Genomic DNA, 21,194 nt, shown 5'->3' with positions numbered 1-21,194 from the left:
ATCGATCGTGTGATGGATGACAATTAGCCCAATTAATTGCTAGCACATGTGTGGCTAGGATTTATACAAGAGTAAAGTGCAAGAATTACTCTTATAAGGCGCCTACTTAAGTTGTATAATCAGTGATTAATAATTCTCTAACCATGACTGGATCTAATGGAGTTAATGTGGCTGACAAGTCCGTGAATTTTAGAGTAATGAAAGCATCATTACAGGCTATTAAAAGCCATGTGACGAAGGCATTTGATTTAGTGAATCAAAGAACCGTGAACCTTAATGAATTAAAGTTATATTTAGATGTTTTAGAGAGTAGATTTGATTGGTACAAATTGTGGTTTAAAGACTGTGAAAGAGATCTGCTGGAGAATTGTGCAGATGGAATGGAAATGAATGTTTTAATTAATCAACATTACGAATTGGAAGAAAAACTGCCTTGTAAAAGTAAGGCTTTGAATAAATTAAAGGGTGTAAGCCAGGCAGTTGATCAACCTATTAATGCAAAGGGTGGGTTTGCCAAAACCTCCATAGTACGGTCTGGAGGAAATCAGACTAGGTCGGCAGGAATTAATTGTTCAATTGCAGACCAGCCAGCCAAACAGTTCTAAGGATATAACACATAATGACGCTGAAGTATCTGTCAAGTCTCAAAAGGGAAAATTAATCCCAGTGGTAATAATCATAGTTAAGAGTTAAATAGGCACATATCAAGTCAGGAATCAGTAATAGTGGTTCCTCACATCAAGGTAAGAGGAATAAGTACCTCGGTAAGTGTAATCCGGTTAATAAGAGGTCAGGCAAGGAAAAGAGAGACTGCCTCTTCTGCCAGGGTACTCATTTCACTAAAAATTGTAATGCCTGTAATTCATGGGACATTAAAGTGGAAAGAATGAAAGAACTTGACAGATTTATCAGATGTCTAGACAATCATAATGTAAAGGATTGTCATACCAAATTGAACAGTTGCTATCAATGCAACAAGGGAAAGCACCATACAGTTATGTGCAGGGTTGTATGTGATTCTTATAATAATGGTGACAATAATGATAATGTTAATAACCCTGACACTACAGTGACTGATGTAAAGGTTGCAGCTAATGGCAATAATGATGGCCTAGCTGAGGTAGCCTTGCCGGTGTTGGATGTAAAAATTCAGGATAAAGGGCATAAACCCAAAACCATACGGTGTTACTCTCCTCAACACTGGTACGGGCCATGTAATATATGGCAGACTACCGCCTAGTAATAATGACTAGAGGAAGTAGTGAATACGGTCACGGTGTCTTACTCATGAAAGGTCAACCCAGTACAAGTATTCTTCTATCGAGAATGATGTTGAACCAGTCTAATTTGTGGGAGCTGGACAGCATAGGGATTAATGTAAATGAGGAAAGTCCAAATGATTCCTTTACTCAGGAACAATACCTGAAGGATGTTAAATGTGAATCTGGACATTACTGGGTGCGACTTCCGTGGAAGCTTGACCGTCCAGAATTACCTACTAATTATAGGATGGCGTATGGACAGTTAAAGGGCCCAGCTCTGCGAACTGAGCAAGACACCAAAATTGTTGACTGCTTATAATGATATAATTAATAAGCAGTTAAATAATAAATTGTTCTTACTTCAGGCGACGATAAATGCACACCTTAAATGCACAGGCGGTCCACTGAGCGAAGTAATTGGGTAAATAATCTTATGTGGACAATTTCCGGGTGTGACGTCAACTGAAGAGGAACTAATGAGGATATGTGAAGGGGTTAATGAAATAATGAAGAAATGTGCTGGGACTGACTTGGGATACTGAGAGACTTGTTATTGTTAAAGTCTCAAAATTCCAGTATGCCCAATAAATTAATCCAGGGAGCATAGGCTTATGCCCCTGAGAGAATGGAACACTAATTAGTCCATTTTGAGGGATCAATAAATATAGATGGCCATGGAGTTGGTGCCTATATGCAGTAATGTGCTGGGGCTGACTTGGGATACTGAGAGACTTGTTATTGTTAAAGTCTCAAAATTCCAGTATGCCCAATAAATTAATCCAGGGAGCATAGGCTTATGCCCCTGAGAGAATGGAACACTAATTGGTCCATTTTGAGGGTTCAATAAATATGGATGGCCATGACTTGGGATACTGAGAGACTTGTTATTGGTAAAGTCTCAAAATTCCAATATGCCCAATAACTTAATCCAGGGAGCATAGGCTTATGCCCCTGAGAGAATGGAACACCAATTAGTCCATTTTGAGAGTTCAATAAATATGGGTGGCCAGTGAAGATGGAAAAAATTGTACTCCACATTATGTAAGTCGTCTAGCAACGACCTCCGCCCGGCCGCAGTGTGGAAAATTTTTTAATTTTCCGAAACTATAGTGCCTAATAGGTGTTTAATGTGTCTATATGGGTCAAAAATGTATTTGAAAATAAGAGTAGAACCAAGAGTTCCCTTTGCGCATGCGCGGATGTGCGGGAGGGAGGAGCGCGTATTGTTTGAATGGTGGTGAGGAAGCTGAGAAAACATGGAACCACGAAATTGACGTTCACGGTGGCCTAAGGATTAATATAGGCCTCATTTCATAATAAGAAGTGTCGTAACTGTTCCTGGTGGAGAGTGAGGGAACGTGATTTACGGGACCACGGTGGTAGAGTGGTAAAATGGGTGATAAGAGGAGGAGCGGGTGGCAGGTGCACGGCCAGGGTGAGTGTCCAGGGGACATACCCGTGTGTTAATCCTCGCTCATCGGCCTCAGATCTCAATGGAGTGACCTCTAATTTGTGTAATAGTTATGAGACGTTAAATCGTCTTGTGAATGGTAATGTAATCAGTGATAATAACATTGAGTTAAGAGAATGCGGGATGTGAAATAGAGCGCCTTGCTCCGAGTGAACGTGTGACTCTCGTACCGGGGATAATGGAGATTTATAGAATCACGACTTCTAACCGGGACAAACCGACGGATACCTCGTCCTGCCGGAATGAGAACCGTGTCGGTGTAGCAGGACATCGAAAATGAGATGGTGAATCAAGAAATGAGGAATATCAATCACCCACAGTTAAGTAACCCTTCTAGTTATAGCAACCTTAGACTGGCCAGTGGTGGTATGTTATAATTAGATAGGTTACGAGTGATCCAGCTACATCAAGTGACCACCAGAGAACATCTGGTAAGTAGTGGGATTATGTACAAATGTTTTCCTTGACGGATGTATCCATGTGTGTCCTACCCCCCCCCCCTTCATTCAGTTAAACTAATATAATCTATACAGTCCACAATTAATTAGTAGCACCGTACTTGTGGGTGCTACCCAATCCATACTGGTCTCGGATAGATATGGATAAGATTGTGAGGTCGAGGGGACCACTTGGTGCGACCAGGGGTGGTTAAGTTTTCTCACATGTCTACACGGGGTGACTACGGTAAACAATATGATTGTCTCCCAATGAGATTACTGGTATGTATATAATGTTGAGGTACATACAGGTAAGCACCCTAGAAAATTTTCCATAAGCCCCAAAAGGACATTCATTTTCATTGAGGGCTGATATATTAGTCCAAGTATTTGATTTGTATAATAGCATCATTTGTACTTTTTTTACTGTTGGATATAAAGTAGGAGTTAAATCGCTTGTGTATTATTTTTTCGAATATTTTAGAAAGGACAAGTTTGATATAGGTCTACAGTTGTTCAAATCGGTTGGATCACCTCCTTTGAGGATCGGGATGACCCTTCCTATCTTGAGTATGGATGGGAAGGTTGAGGACTCTACAGATTTGTTAAATAGTATTGCAGTAATGGGTGACAGCACATGAGCAGCTTTTTTATATATGAATGGTGGCAACTTATCTAGATCTCCTGGCTTGTCTTTTAATGATTTAATGATGGTGGCTAAAGCTCTCGCTTCACACAGCGAGGGTCTGGGTTCGATTCCCAGCCAGAGTAGAAACATTGGATGTGTTTCTTTCCACCTGTTGTCTATGTTCCCCATCAGAAAATGGGTACCTGGGTGTTAGTCGACTGGTGTGGGTCGCATCCTGGGACACTGACCTAATTTGCCCGAAATGCTGAGCATAACAAGGTGCTTTCTATATAGTAGTATGTCATTGATGTCAGCTAGGACTGTATACCTTGTACATGTACTTGTAGTCAATAAAGATATTATTATTATGAGTGAGACTTCAGTAGAAATAGCTGGAGCTGATTTAGAGTATTTGGGTAGTTGCTAGCTCAAATACCCAGTCTTTCGGCTGGGTATTTGAGCTAGGAATTTTGCTTGCTAGCTCTGATCCTACAGCAGAGAAAACATTAAATTTATTGGCCGTGTCTATAGGCTATAGGTAGTAGGTTGGTAGACAGCAACCGCCCAGGGAGGTACTACCGTCCTGCCAAGTGAGTGTAAAACGAAAGCCTGTAATTGTTTTACATGATGGTAGGATTGCTGGTGTCTTTTTCTGTTTCATAAACGTGCAAGATTTCAGGTACATCTTAGTATGTACTTCTACTTACACTTAGGTCACACTACACATACATGTACAAGCATATATATACATACCCCTCTGGGTTTTCTTCTATTTTTCTTTCTAGTTCTTGTTCTTATCAATTTCCTCTTATCTCCATGGGGAAGTGGAACAGAATTCTTCCTCCGTAAGCCATACGTGTCGTAAGAGGTGACTATAATGCTGGGAGCAAGGGGCTAGTAACCCCATTCTCCAGTATACATTACTAAATTTAAAAGGCACAACCTTCGTTTTTCCTTTTGGGCCACCCCACCTTGGTGGGATACGGCTGGTACATTGAAAGAAAGAAGTCTATAGGCTGTATGTGAGGTTCATCTGGTTTAGTTAAGTTTATCCCTCTGTTTCTAGACAGTTTTCTAGAGCCCAAAATTTTGAAGAGGGTTTGCCAGGTCCTCTTCATATCGCCTTTTATTTCATTAAATCTGTTTTTGTGATAAATTTGCTTTGATTTTTGTATTAGCTTTGTGAGTATTGATGTGCATTGTTTAGCCAGTTCTTTAATAATCAGGCCTAATCTAAACAGTTTTTCAAGTTGGTTCTTTTTATCAGTGGATACGAGGATACTATTTGTTAGCCATGGACTATTTAGTCTTTGCTGTGATCTGCTTTGTTTTCATTGGACAATGCATGTTATAGAGGTTTTGGGTTTTATGTAAAAATGTTTTGACATCTTTGTCAATATTGTTGCTGTCAGCTAGCTCTCACTGTCTATCAGTGTCACCTAGTGCTAATATTAAATTACTTACCGATGGCTTGTTGTGCAGGCGAAATGAGATCTTTCTCGAGTCTTGAGACAATTTAGATAAGTTGGTTATGAGAAAGGTGTGGTAGTGGTCTATAGTGTTGCCTGTGATTATACGTACCTGCTTGTTGTGGAGATATTGTCTTGGTACAGATATGGTCAAGTAATGAGGTGCTTGTCTCAGAGATTCTTCATGGCTTAGTTATAGAAGGTAGCAGCAAGCAGTTGTTCATAGTGTTTTTGAAATAAGCTACTGGAGTTGCTTGGATGAGGTTTATGTTGAAGTCTCCTGTAAGTATCAGGTGGTGTTTATTCAACTCTGAGTCAGTTATCATGTTTCCAGAGCTGGTGAACTATACCTAGGGGCTATACCTCAAGGGGTTCATAATTTGAAGTCTCTTCTGATGGGCTTATACAAACCTTCACCACTGTTGTATCCTACATAAAAGAATGCTGGGATTGTTGGAGTATCTAGGGGCCAATTTGCAAATTGATTTTTAAAAGAACCATTTTATCTGAAAAAATAACTTGTTTGTATTTTCTGGATGGCTTCAGATTTTAACAAATGATACCTCTTTGGTAGAGGATGACACCTTTTGGGTTTAAGCTCTGTAATTACAAATTTAGCAATTTATTTACGTTGTTAATAAACTTGGAAGTGTTGTATGCCATTCAATACCTTGAGAAAGATTCTTCAAAGAATGCTTCACATTGATTTTGGGTTTAAGTTTTAATATGCTGATTTTATGAAACAGATTGGTTTCCTTGGAATAACTGGAGGACACCTCTAACCCAAAAACACTGGTGAATCTTAAAGAAAAAATGTCATAAATTTCAGTTTCCTAAGTGTAGGTTATTTGTATACATACTGATGTATTATATTTAGAGGCAGGTTTGAATTGCTTTTGGTCTGTGTGTGTGCTAATTTTCTAATTTTTTGAAAATTTGAGAAAATTTCAAGTGGTTTTTGTATCAAAGTCAGCACAACCTAAGAATGTAACTTCAAGGCAGCATCTAACTTTCAAAGCTGGTGTATCTTAGAAGTTTTGATCTGGTTTTGTGCTGAAGAGATACTAATTTGTCATTTTTACTGAAATTGGGATATTAGTTTCTTTTCTTCTTAGCTTGAGATCAACTTTGTAGTGGGGGCTGGGCTTATGAACTACAGGGATACTTTTCTCGGATTGTGATGCAAGTGAAATACATATCTAGTCACTACTACCATTATTATATCAAAGTGATAAACCTGTATGGATCATCCAACACAAGTAAATGGCAGATGCTTGATCCTCCTACTGCTAATTACTGCCTGGTCTTTTCCTTTTGATGCAATCTAGCCCTTATGACAGGGTGTGACACACTACGGCTTGAGGTGGCTCGGACGTGCGACGTGTTGACACCTTTGGTTACCCACGACCCCACACCACTGTGTGCTGGCTACCTCTACAAGCTGGGTGGTGCCCACCACACTCCTGGCTCCTCCACCATTATCAGGAAGTGGCACAGACGCTGGTTTGCCCTCAAGAGAGATCACTGCCTTTATTACTACAAGTCAGAAATGGTTAGTCCAAAGTTAGCATGGTTTCTTTGGTCTTATGCTCAGATAATTATAGTAGTAAAACTGGAACCAGTATCAACATTTTATCACATAATCTGGTTCTGCAGAACCAGAATCATTGCATTACATCACATAACATGGTTCTACGGAACAGTATCATTTCATTATATCACGTAACTTGGGTCTATGACACTGGTTCCATGTCTCTGTAACATATACAGAATATAATCATGTGGAAGCACTAAACCCATCAGGGTGACGCAGTGCCTGAGGAATGGGAGATAATAAGATCTGACAGGAGTTGAGGGTTGCTCCAGTTCATCAGATTAACATCCCCTCAGATAGTTTCTGTAGCTGGTAGTTATACTGTCATATACTTTCAGGTTAATGTGAAATTATAAAATAATTATACTTGTAAATAAAATTAAAATTATTGTTGAACTCAAACATAAAGTAATGACCTAAGTTTTAATTACTCTGGAAGAATATTTAACATGAAGATTGGTGCATCATGTTTTTGGTATTTGTAAATTTCACTCAAGTTTTCTTAGCATGAACTGTACTTTAAATTGTGCTGTTTGCTGCCCCTCATTAATATAAAAGGGGATCTTTGCCTGGCTGCATCGTTTACTGGATGTTCCTTGTAAGAACTCTTAAGATCAACACTTGTACCTTCTGGCTATACAGGAGCAACATCCATTAGGTGCTGTACATCTCTTGGACTACAGCGTCCACGCCCTGCCCGAGGTGGGCAAACCTTTCTCCTTCACCGTGGCCAAGTTAGGAGGGATGACCCTACACCTTGCTGCTCACACTGAGGATGCCCGCAACCGCTGGGGTCAGGTCATCACACAAGCAGCACTAGAAGCTGCTCAGGTTAGTCATTGAGAACTCAATTTGTCTGCTTGTACAGCCTCTCCTTGCTAAACAGTGGAGTTCCATTCCTAAGATCACGTCGGTAAATGAATTCATCACTAAGCAAGGAGCATACTATAATGATAGTGAGTTTGTGTCAACCATCTTTGATATTGTTTAATGTAAATTTATAACATTTTTAGTATGCTTTTAAATATTTATACAGTAGTGTACTGTACATGTATATTGTAATAAACAGAAGAGAGGAAATCCACTCTATTATACATTATTTAGGTATGCATACTGATCAGAGAGCCCATCGTAAGTCTGAATCATTGGTAAACGAGTACGTCGCTAAGTGAGGAGAGGTTGTATTAGTATAGTTACCTTTATTCTAGTCACATCTAATCCACAGTCTGAAAAGGTTTAGACCAAACATGGGTCTGCCCAGGACCCCTCACTGACGGTCCAGGAGGGACCAAAGTACATAGTAAACCTTGATAAATGAGACACTTGTACAACATTTGGGTATCTTTATTCTGGAAACATTTTGCGATGCAGAGGCTTCTTCAGTCCAGTGCAGAGAAAGGTGGAAGATGAGGAGTTGATGTGTTCATTCCATCAGTCTTGACAAAAGTGCACTATATACACAAAGATGAGACTTATATACTGATGACAGATGAGGTATAGCAGTGGTATGCAGAGTCACCAGAAAACAAAACTCCGCCTACCACTGCTTCACCTCGTCTGCCATCAGTATATAAGCCCCCATCTCTACATATATGCTGCACTTTTGTCAAGATTGATGAACTCCAGACTGAGGGACTGATTACCTTAAACTCTTCCTTAACTTTCACCTTTCTCTGCATTGGTTTGAAGAAGCCACTGCATGGCAAAACATTTCCAGAATAAAGATACTCAAATGTTGCACAAGTGTCTCATTTATCAACTTGTTGGTTTTCTAAATAATTTATTCACATTCTAAAACTTCCTCATTCAAGAAGGGTTTGGGTGTAAGCATAGTGCCTTCTGTATCACTAGAGGCTCGCATCAATCGAATATCCTATGTAGTCAGTGCTTGCCTGGCAAATCTACGTTGCCCTCACGAATCTCAACAAAGAGACAATTATAAAGCATATGTTAAGCTTATCTTGGAGTAGACAGCACCAATATGGAACCCACACCTGAGGGAGCATGTTAAGAAACTGGAGAAAGTGCAAAAAATGCAACAAGACTAGTCTCACAGATAAAGGGTATGAGCTACGAGGAAATACTAAAGAAACTGCATCTCATTACTGTACTTTGGTTGATAGAGGACCAAAGGAGATATAATAACAGCATACAAAATACTTAAAGGAATTAATAGGGCAGATAGGGAAAAGCACTGTTATGATATGCACTCTAGAGCAGGCAATTATTCCTTAATGTAATAAGTAATGATGATGATAATAGAAATATCACTATTGATATGTACGACTAATAATAATGATTTTGCTACTACCAGTATTAATAATAACCATACCATGTCATATTATTGAGGTAGTAGGCTGGTAGGCAGCAGCAACCACCCAGGGAGGTACTACCATCCTGCCAAGTGTATGTGAAACAGAAGCCTATAATTGTTTTACATGATGGTAGGCTTGCTAATGTCTTTTCTCTGTCTCATAAACATGCAAGATTTCAGGTACGTCTTGCTACTTTTACTTACACTTAGGTCACACTACACATACATGTACAAGTGTATGTATACACACCCCTCTGGGTTTTCTTCTGTTTTCTTTCTAGTTCTTGTTCTTGTTTATTTCCTCTTATCTCCATGGGGAAGTGGAACAGAATTCTTCCTCCATAAGCCATGTGTGTCATAAGAGGCGACTAAAATGCCGGGAGCATTGGCTAGTAACTCCTCCTCCTGTATATATTACTAAATTTCAAAGGAGAATTTTAATTTTTTCTTTTGGGCCACCCTACCTCGGTGGGATACAGTCAACTTGTTGAAAGAAGAAGAAGAAGAAGAAGACATGTATTATTAATAGATACAGTATTAATGCTACTACCTCAGCAAAGACTAACACTACCATTAAGAACAATAACAAAAACAATAATATTATTAAAATAGCTAATCACTTTGTGTCATATTGGTCTCTCAATCATATCCATTCAAAATCTTTCTCCTTTAGAGGGATGAACTGATGGAAATCTCCTCCCGTCGTATACAACAGCCTCCAGCATCCATAGCGTCTCCAGACTGCTTTGGTTTCCTGCATAAGCTTGGTGCTCGGTGGCACCAGTGGAAGCGGCGCTACTGTGTGCTCAAGGATGCCTGCCTCTACCTCTACCACGACACCGAGGCTACGCAAGCCATAGGTAAATCACACTTCATAATATGGGGTCTCAGAGAATCTTTAGGAGAGTATTTTGATATGTAGTTAATATTTTAATTGTATCGCTAATTAAAGATGATTATTCTAACTTGGTATGATAGTATTTATTTGTTGTTTTATTTATGTTTGTAACTTTGATTGGTAATCATGCCTTTGTTTTTACTTTTTTTTTTTTTCAACAAGTCCGCTGTCTCCCAGCAAGGCAGGGTGATCCAAAAAGAAAGAAAATCCCCAAAAAGAAAATACTTTCATCATTCAACACTTTCACTTCACTCATACATAATCACTGTTTTTGCAGAGGGTGCCCAGATACAACAGTTTAGAAGCATATATCCCTCCAAACTACCAATATCCCAAACCCTTCCTTTAAAGTACAGGCATTGTACTTCCCATTTCCAATACTCAAGTCCAACTGTATAAAAATAATTGGTTTACCTGAATCCCTTCACTAAATATTGCCCTGCTCTCACTCGAACAGCTCGTCAGGTCCCAAAAATGTTCATCTCCATTCACTCCTATCTAACACGCTCATGCATACTTGCTGGAAGTCCAAGCCCCTCGCTCACAAAACCTCTTTTACTCCCTCCCTCCAACCTTTTCGAGGACGACCCCTACAGATTTATATATATGCTCTCCATGTCATTCTATGATGCATTCTCTCTAAATGAACAAACCACCTCAACAACCCCTCTTCAGCCCTCTGACTAATACTTTTATTAACTCCACACCTCCTAATTTCCACACTCTGAATTTTCTGCATGATATTTACACCACACATTGCCCTTAGACAGGACATCTCCACTGCCTCCAACCACCTCCTCACTGCAGCATTTATAACCCAAGCTTCACACCCATTTAAGAGAGTTGGTACCAACATACTTTCATACATTCAGTTCTTTGCCTCCATAGATAGATAACATTTTTTGTCTCCACATATACCTCAACACACCACTCACCATTTTTCCTTCATCAATTCTATGGTGGTTAACCCCATCCTTCATAAACCCATCCGCTGACACGTCAACTCCCAAATATCTGAAAACATTTACTTCTTCCATACTCCCTCTCTCCAATGTGATATCCAATTTTTCTTTATCTAAATCATTTGATACCCTCATCAACTTACTCTTATCTATGTTCACTTTCAACTCTCCACCTTTACACCCCTCCCAAACTCGTCCACAAACCTTTGCAACTTTTCTTTAGAATCACCCATAAGCACAGTATCATCAGCAAAGAGTAACTGTGTCAACTCCCATTTTGTATTTGATTCCCCATAATTTAATTCCACCCCTCTCCCGAACACCCTAGCATTTACTTCTTTTACAACCCCATCTATAAATATATTAAACAACCATGGTGACATTGCAAATCCCTGTCTAAGACCTACTTTTACAGGAAAGTAGTCTCCCTCTCTTCTACACACCCTAACCTGAGCCTCACCATCCTCATAAAAACTCTTTACAGCATTTAGTAACTTAACACCTATTCCATATACTTGCAACATCTGCCACATTGCTCCTCTATCCTTTTCTAAATCCATAAATGCAATAAAAATTTCCCTACCCTTAAATACTGTTCACATATATGCTTCAATGTAAACACTTGATCTACACATCCCCTATCCACTCCAAAGCCTCCTTGTTCATCTGCAATCCTACTCTCTGTCTTACCTCAAATTCTTTCAATAATAACCCTACCGTACACTTTTCCTGGTATACTCGGTAAACTTATTCCCCTATAATTTTTACAATCTCTTTTGTCCCCCTTCCCTTTATATAAAGAAACTATACATGCTCTCCGCCAGTCCCTAGGTACCTTCCCCTCTTTCATATATGTATTTATTAACCCTTTCAGGGTCCAAGGCCAAAATCTGAAGTCACGCACCAGTGTCCAAGAAATTTTGAAAAAAAAAAAATTATTTTTTCTTACAGAATTAAAGAGCATATTTTTGTGAAGGTAATAAAACAAAAAAAATTAGAATCTGATCAGTACTTACCGAGATACAGTGCCAAGAAGTTTGTAGAAAATGATGTGGTGGCGGCAACATCGACGAATTCCACATACGCGTATTATATTATTTTGTTGTTTTAGTTGTTTTTTCTTTTCTTTTCCAATTTTTTTCTATTCCTACTAACATTTGGGGCCTGAGAGACCAATACTGTATATAATTTATATATATAAACTCACTGTATTGAACACAATAACCGCACTAAAGTTATTATCATATTATTGTTTACCACTGTTGTTTATTACAATAAACATGCACAAATATTGTATAATACTAATGTTCTATCATATATTTACATATTTACAATCACTGGACATGGTTTTAGAACTGCTGGAGCTTGTGGAACTCCTTGAAACAAGGCACCATGCACAGAGGCACCTTACATTCCTCACACATAAACCGAGTGTCTTTGCGTCTTTGTTGCCGTCGTTTTGTTTGTGCACAGACAATGCATCTCTTCTGAGCAAATTTCTTTTGAGTTGAAGGAAGCTGTATTATGAAATGATCACCTTCTCTTCTCAAACGCTTGGGTATATTGTGATGAATTCGAGGACCATGTTGTATTGCAGGTGTTGTTACCTGGTACTTCATTATGAGTTGTCTGACAACAGACAAACAAAATTCACCATACGGTGGTCTGTTACCAGTCTTTATTTGGTACATATTATATGCATTCAGCATTGAAATGTCCATGAGATGGAAGAAAAGTTTCATGTACCACTTGTAACTCTTACGAACACAGTCAACAAAACCAATCTGCATGTCACACTTGTCAACCAAGCGCATGTTTTGTGTATAATCAATCACTGTCACTGGTTTTCGAATACGTTCATTAGTCACTCGATCAACTTTGCCACTGTCTTGCATTTCATTACGGTGAATGGTTGTCAACAATGTGACATCTCGTTTGTCATGCCACCGTAATGCCATGATGTCATTGGCAGTAAACACCTGCACGTCATCACCACGAACACCTGCGTTGAGCCTGGGCATATGTTTACGTTTAGAACGCACTGTGCCACACACATCTGTCTTGTTCACTCGCATGAAATCACTGAGTAATGGGCTTGTGTACCAGTTATTGGTATATAATGTATGGCCCTTACCAAGATAAGGTGCCATCATGTTTCTCACTACGTCACCTGATATACCCAATAACATCTTGGTATCTTTCAATGTTTTACTACCCGTGTATACAACAATATCCAACACCAGGCCACTGTCACAATCACAGAGTACAAACAATTTTATACCAAAGCGGTTCCTCTTGCTCGGTATATACTGCTTGAATGACAGTCTACCTTTGAACAAAATCAAAGACTCGTCAATTACAAGATTCTTGAATGGATAAAAGTATATCCTGAACTTTTGTTTGAGATACATGAAAACATTTCTAATCTTGTATAACCTGTCACTTCTGTCAGGCCTGGTTTTGTCAGAGAAGTGCAACATACGTAACAGTAAGATAAACCTGTTCACTGGTATTATTTCACTGAAGGATGGGGTACAAATTAGCCGATCTGTGGACCAGTATGCTTTTATATTATGCTTATAGACGTGAGGCATAAGCATTATTGTTGCAAAAAGCAAATACATTTCTGCAACAGTCGTCTCTTTCCACCTGTGTAGTCTTGACTGTGGTGATAAGATCGTATTTGCCATGGTGTACTGAAAATACTTATTACTTTCCCTGACAATAGTTTCCATCAATGGCTGGTCAAAGAATAATTCAAAGAATTCCAGTTCATTGGCCGTGGTTCCAAGGGGACAGGTAGGTAGAATTCCACTTTGCGAGTCATCAAAGTGGTGAGGGCTGGGAACAAAATTGGGATTTTGCTGCCAATCCCAGATACGGTTTGCTGGTGGATACTGGACATCATAGGCTGGTTGTACGGGTGGTTGTGGCGGGCTGGTGGGTGACGCTCCGCTTTGTCCTTGAACTGACGAGTCAGCAGCGTGGGTTCCCGCGTGGCACAGCGAGTCACGCATGGCGGTGCCACTACCACCACCAGCCCCACTAACACCATCCACTGATGTCTGTGGCCCATCCATGCCAAGTGTAGCCACATCATCCTCACTATCACTACCTAAAACGGGTGTAGGGCCACGGGATGTACTCCGGGATGTACTACGGGATGTACTCCGTCCCCTGGGCACAGCATAGGGTACACTACCCGAGCGCATGCGGCGGCGAACATACCGACGCTTCACTGGTGAATATGTTTCCTCACTATCACTACTCGAATGATCGTCGAGCGCAATAAAATCACAATCCACGTCAGAATCATCGTCATTACTGAAGTCAGAGGCCAGGCCACGGGAAAATATTAGTTTTCTCTTACGTTTAGGAACACCCAACCGTGAGTCACGAGTGCCCACACCAGAGGTAGAAGGTCGAGGATCGTCGGGGTTTTCTGCACTATTATCGATATCCTGGTCATTATTTTCGGTCACTAACTTATCAAAGCCGTAGAATTCGTCTTCATTTCCACTTCCATCAGTGTCAGAACTATCAGACAGGAAGAGGAGAGTCCCAATTTTCCGGGGAGTGAGAGCTGACTTGCGACGAGACATGGTGAACAAGGGTGACTGAGCCGGCGTTCCCACAATGCTATGCAGGCGCCTAGATTTTTTGTTTACGGCGCACACCCACGGCGCAGACCCATTCTCTCATATGTAGGCCTATGAGCGCTTTCGCGCTAAATTTGACGGCGCTAGAATTTTGGCGTAGATCTACGGTTTGGACACTCACCGACCAGCCGTAGATCTACGGGACGGACCCTGAAAGGGTTAAATAAAAATACCAACCACTCCAACACTATATCCCCCCTTGCTTTTAACATCTCTGTCATGATCCCGTCAGTTCCAGCTGCTTTACTCCCTTTGATTCGACGTAATACCTCACGCACCTCCCCCATACTCGCATCCTGCTCTTCTTCACCCCTAAAAGATGTTATACCTCCCTGGCCAGTGCATGAAATTACTTCCTCCCTTTCTTCATCGACATTTAACCCTTTGACTGTCGCAGCCCCAAATTCTGAAGTGTCTCCTGGTGTCGCAAAATATTTGAAAAACAAAAATTATTTAATGAAATGATAGAATCTTTTCCCGATGATAACGACACCAAAAGTACGAAATTTGATAGAGAACTTGTGGAATTACGCTCTCGAGAAGTTAGTGACCTTGGCGACATTTATGCATCAGCGATTTCGCCCACTTTGAGCCCTATTTTCGGCCAATTCCATTGTTCCAGTCCCCCAAACTCATAGCTATTTCTTTAGAACTCCATTTGTTCGATTGATTGCGTACATGAAACTGCCCATTTACCGATTTCAACTACCCAATAAAGTGGTCAGAAATTGGCAATTTGGCCAATTTCATGCAAATTAAATATGTCAATTTCAAAATAGGGTCCAGAATGAACAATGCAATTATTCCTGGCACTAAAATAACATTTTCTCTATTCATCAGTCATGTCTGCAGGCCCCTGTTATAATACACTATTGCTTTCTATTTTGAATTTTTATTCACACAAAAAATAGAAGATTTACTGTTATGTATTATTATTATAATCAAAAAGAAGCGCTAAGCCACAAGGACTATACAGCTACTGTTATGTAGACTACTGCAATATTGTAATAATTGTATAAATAACTTCAGTCCATTTGTGACTGCATATTAGAATGGCTAGTTAGACATGTATTGGACAATGACGTAATTTGTTTACTCTTGAACGTTGGCAAAAAACGAACATTTCTGCCACTTTGAGCTCCATTTCAAGATCCTTTTCATAGTAAAACCAGTCAAAATCACTTCTATTTCTATAATACGTTTTCCATTCTATCAAATGAGACCAAGAAAACAAGAATACAACCATAAATACTATAGGAAAATACACCTCAAAGTCAGCGTTTTAATCCAAAAACACGGTAAGAGGTTTTTTCTCATTATGCACCGAGTGCTGCAGGATTTTTTTTATACTGTGCACAGTGACTACACAGACCCATTCTCTCACATGTGGGCCTACCAGCTTTCTCCTTGATTTAAAACCGCTAGAATTTTTGAATATATATACGTCAAACACATTGGCTCGTAAGACGTATATATACGACCAAAACAGTCAAAGGGTTAAAAGTTCCTCAAAGTATTCCTGCCATCTGCCCAATACCTCCAGCTCCCCATCTACTAACTCTTCTACTCTGTTTTTAACTGACAAATCCATTTGTTCCCTAGGCTTTCTTAACTTGTTTATCTTGCTCCAAAATTTTTTCTTCATCAAAATTTCTTGACAAGGCCTCTCCAACTCTATCATCTGCTCTCCTTTTGCACTCTCTCACCACTCTTCACCTTTCTTTTACTCTCCATATACTCTGCTCTTCTTATAACACTTCTGCTTTGTAAAAACCTCGCATAAGCTACATTTTTCTCTTTTATCACACTCTTTACTTTATCATTCCACTAATCACTCCTCTTTCCTCCTGCACCCACCCTCCTGTAGCCACAAACTTCTACCCCACATTCTAATACTGCATTTTTAAAAATATTCCAACCCTCTTCAATCCCCCCCACTACTCATGCTTGCATTAGCCCACCTTTCTGCCAATAGTTGCTTATATCTCACCCTAACTTCCTCCTCCCTTAGTTTATACACTTTTACCTCTCTCTTACTTATTGTTTCCTGTTTCCTTTTGTCCCATCTACCTCTTACTGTAACTGTAGCTACAACTAAATTATGATCCGATATATCAGTTGCCCCTCTATAAACATGTACTGTACATCCTACTACTTTCATTACATGCTGTATCATACCTTGTATACTTATTTATCCTCTTTTTCATAAAATATGTGTTACTTATTACCAAATCCCTTTCAACACATAACTCAATTAAAGGCTCCCCATTTTCATGTATTCCTTGTGCCTCAGATTTATCTACTACTCCCTCCACAACATTTTTACCCAGTTTAGCATTGAAATCCCCAACCACAAGTACTCCCAAAATCTCTCTCCTCTACACTTCTCTCTTCTCCAGGTGCATAACCCACTTTTCACATCCAACCCTTATTTTACTCCACATAATCCTTGAATTAATACATTTATATTCCCTCTTTTCCTGCCATAACTTATCCTTCAATATTATTGCTACTCCCTCTTTAGCTCTAACCCTATTTGAAACCCCTGACCTAATCCCATTTGTTTCTCCCCACTGAAACTCTCCCACCCCCTTCAGCTTTGTTTCACTTAAAGCCAGGACATCCAGCTTCTTATTCCTAACATCCACAATCATCTCTTTCTTATCATTCACACAATATCCACACATATTCAAACATCCCACTTTGACGGTTTTCTTCTTTTTCTTTTTAGAAGGCTATACATTGTATGGGAAGAGGGGTTACTAGCCCATTGTTTCTGGCATTTTAGTTGACTTTTACAACATGCATGGCTTACGGAGGAAAGATTCTTATTCCACTTCCCCATGGATATTAAAGGAAAAGCAATAAGAACAAGAACTATTAAGGTAAAATCAAAGAAAACTCAGATGAGTGTGTATACATAAACGTGTACATGTATGTGTAGTGTGACCTAAGTGTGAGTAGAAGTAGCAAGATGTACCTGAAATCTTGCATGTTTGAGACAGAAAAAAAGACACCACCAAACCTACCATCATGTAAAATGTTTACAGGCTTTCGTTTTACACTCACTTGGCAGCAGCCACCCCTCTCTCGATGGTTGCTGTCTACCAACCTACTAAAAGCTGTTTCAAAACAGAGGGGTTAACTTAACAAAACCAGAAGAACCTCTCCTCCAGCCACCAGATACTGCCAACAAACTTAATGTCTTTTTCTCGACCGTAGAAGCAAAGCTAGCAAGCAAAATTCCAACTCAAACATTCAGCCAAAAGACTACCTCACTGGAAACTACCCAGATACTCTATTTCTAGCCCCCAACAAACCCTACTAAAATCTTGCTCATCATCAAAACACTAAAGAACAAGAAAGGAGACCTAAATAACTTGCCACCACTCGTGTATAAAAAAGCTTTTCATGTGTTGTCACCAATTATTGCAACTCTTTTTTAACAAATCCATTGAATCTTCCACCTTCCCATCCACACTCAAGACAGCAAGAGTCACCCCAGTCCTCAAAGGAGGTGATCCAACTGAATTGAACAACTATAGGCCTATATCAAACTTGCCCCTACTATCTAAAATTTTCGAACAATTAATTCACAAAAAAGTCTACTCCTACTTAATATCCCACAACATACTTAACCCCTGTCAGTTTGGTTTTAGACCTAAAAGAAAAAGTACTAATGCTACATTTATACACATGCTTGAATTAATATATTCGGCACTCAAAAAAAATTAAATTCCCCTGGGACTTTTCATAAACTTTTCAAAAGCTTTTGATATAGTTGACCATGACCTATTGCACTTAAAATTCGAACATTATGGGGTCAGAGGACACTCTCTTGATTACCTAAAATCTTATCTTAGCAACAGAAACCAATATGTATACACAAATGGAGCTAACTCCACTACACAACCTGTTCTTGTTGGAGTCCTACAGGGTAGTGTCCTTGTCCCACTTCTCTTTCTCATTTACATCAGTGACTTCCCAAATGCATCTAAACTCCTTAAACCCATTTTATTTGCAGATGACACTACTTATGTCTTCTCTCACCCAAACCCTACAATACTAACAGACACTGTAAATGACTAGTAAAAATATTTACTTGGATGACTACCCACAAACTTACTCTCAATATAGGCAAAACCTACTTCATGATGTATTTGGAAACAGAATGTACAGCTAAACATATTGATAAATGGCTCAGCCATTTCAAGACACACACAGGGCAAATTTCTAGGTCTCCACCTTGACTGCAGTCTCAAATTCCAGACCCACATACAGCAAATATCCAAGAAGGTCTCCAAAACAGTAGCCATCCTTTCAAAGATAGGGTACTATATACCCTAAATGGCTCTTCTTGCTCCTCTACCACTCTTTCATTTACCCTTACCTCACCTATGGTATTTGTGCATGGTGCTGAACCATAGCAAATCACCTTAAACTTTTAATAACTCTACAAAAAGCTGCAGTGTGATTGATTACCAACTCCTGCACTAGACAGCACACGCCACCGCTTTTCAAGAATCTTAACTTGCTTAATGTACAAAACATCCACACTTATTATTGTGCCTACTACACACAAAGTGAACATTAAAATGGTATAAAATACCGACAGGTTGTTAACAACCTGTCGGTATTTTATACCATTTTAATGTTCACTCTGTCAGACACTGCAACACAAGGGTAACTTGGTACAGACCTGAAATCAACTTCTACTACACACAAAGAACATTATACTCAAATATTAACTCTCCTCTCAAACTACTCCTTGATGACTACAACAGAACACACAAGCATAGTGTACAAGGCACAAATCACTCTTCGATATCCCTCATGTCCATCTCTCCCTATGCAAAAATGCTATGCACATAAAGAGCCTGAAGATCTGGTATTCATTGCTAGAACACACTAAAAGGCTGCTGCCGGCAAATCAATTTCAGGTCCTACTTAGAAATTACCTCATCACCCAAAATTAACCAGACAAACACTTTACTTAATACCTACCAGTTACTCAAAAAACTACTAAATAATTTAAGACTGCTCAACTATTTGATCATTTACTTCAAACGTAAAATTGTTTCAATTTCTTTATTGTATATCGTGCCTCAAACTTATAAGAGTTTCAATTTCATTGTTTTAAATTGTGCTAAATTGTAATATTTTTTTTATAAACTATATCAAAACTATAATTATTCTCTACTGAACTTACTAAAGCCATATAGCATGAACTAGATGAATATTCAATTTTCTTGTATTCATTGTAACTCGCCTAATGACCGTATGTAAAATTACTGCACTGTTATTGCCTTATTAATCTTAAGTTAGTCTCAAGTATGCCAGAAATGCTCTGCATATAAAGGGGCTTTTGGCATGTTCACCAAATTGCTACACTTTTTTGTACAAACATGTATCATGCTAAAATAAACTTATTATTTTATTGCAATGAGTACTGAGTAATCTACAAGGTCAAAATGCTTTGTAAATAGCACAATTACTATTACACTCATAGGGGGATTGTAATAGTAGTTACAATCATGGGTGTCTTAAGCCTGTTACAAAAAACGCAATTCTAAAAGCTTAGAGATCTCCAGTGAATACTAGAAAGGACTGCCCTTCTAGCATCCAGCCTGCTACTGGATTTTCGTAACAATTAGTCAGTATCCTTGTCCAATTATCCATTAGAATTCAGTATGATTCAATAGTGCTTCAGGATTACAACTGGTAGGCTACTAACTAGAGAAGAAGCCGGCAGTGTAACGAGCAAAGAGCGATAATTACAGTAGTTAGACAATCAAGACTTGAACTATGAGCACATAATATGTTACATCCTACCTAACAAAAGTAACTAAATATAAGCAATATATAAGCAATATAAAATTATATGAAAAGGTAATATACATTATATATATATACATCATATACATTGTAACCCATTCAGGGTTGCAACAAAGCCCAAAGTGGGTCATGAAGCCTAGGGGAAATGGGAGTCATTCAGACTTGAGCCAAGGAAGGGAGAAACAAGTCCAATTCCTTAGACTAACAATCTCAGATCAGCATTAACCCTTTCAGGGCCCATGCCGTGGATCTACGGCTTTACGTTGAGGGTCCAAACCGTAGATCTACGCCAAAATTCTAGCGGTATCAAATTTAGCGCAAGAAAGCTGGTAGGCCTACATCTGAGAGAATGGTTCTGGGTGGTCAGTGTGCGCACTATAGAAAAAATCTGGATGCCTGCATGGCATTGTGGGAATGCCGCCAAAGTAGCTTTGTTCATCATGCTTGGCGGCAAGGAAGCTCTCACTCCCCACTCACTCTCCTGGCGAATTCTGACTCTCCTCTTCACAACTTACAGTTCTAAGACTGATGGAAGTGGATCTGAAGAGGAATTCTATGGTTTTGAACCATATGGTACCATTGTACCATATGGTACCATTGCACCCTATGACACCATTGTACCATATGGTACTGTTGTATTCAACACAATAACTGCACTAATATTT

The 21,194-nt window shown here is 39.3% G+C and overlaps 1 protein-coding gene across 9 annotated transcripts in view; it reads left to right on the top strand.

Annotated features, from left to right (window-relative positions):
• The window catches only part of LOC128691649 (uncharacterized), a 621,418-nt gene that overhangs the window by 589,352 nt on the left and 10,872 nt on the right, over nucleotides 1–21,194 (top strand). For 8 of the 9 annotated variants that reach the window (XM_070088825.1, XM_070088824.1, XM_070088829.1 and 5 more), the window contains 3 exons: nucleotides 6,608–6,819; nucleotides 7,504–7,692; nucleotides 9,849–10,035. In XM_070088825.1, coding sequence (XP_069944926.1) covers nucleotides 6,608–6,819; nucleotides 7,504–7,692; nucleotides 9,849–10,035 — 588 coding nt within the window. Of the gene's footprint in view, nucleotides 1–6,607; nucleotides 6,820–7,503; nucleotides 7,693–9,848; nucleotides 10,036–21,194 lie in introns of those variants that run through there. The other variant, XR_011392438.1, reaches the window with a different exon arrangement.

Source organism: Cherax quadricarinatus, chromosome 26 (genome assembly GCF_038502225.1).
Source record: "Cherax quadricarinatus isolate ZL_2023a chromosome 26, ASM3850222v1, whole genome shotgun sequence".
NCBI lineage: Eukaryota > Metazoa > Arthropoda > Malacostraca > Decapoda > Parastacidae > Cherax > Cherax quadricarinatus.
This window is presented reverse-complemented; position numbering and strand designations above follow the sequence as displayed.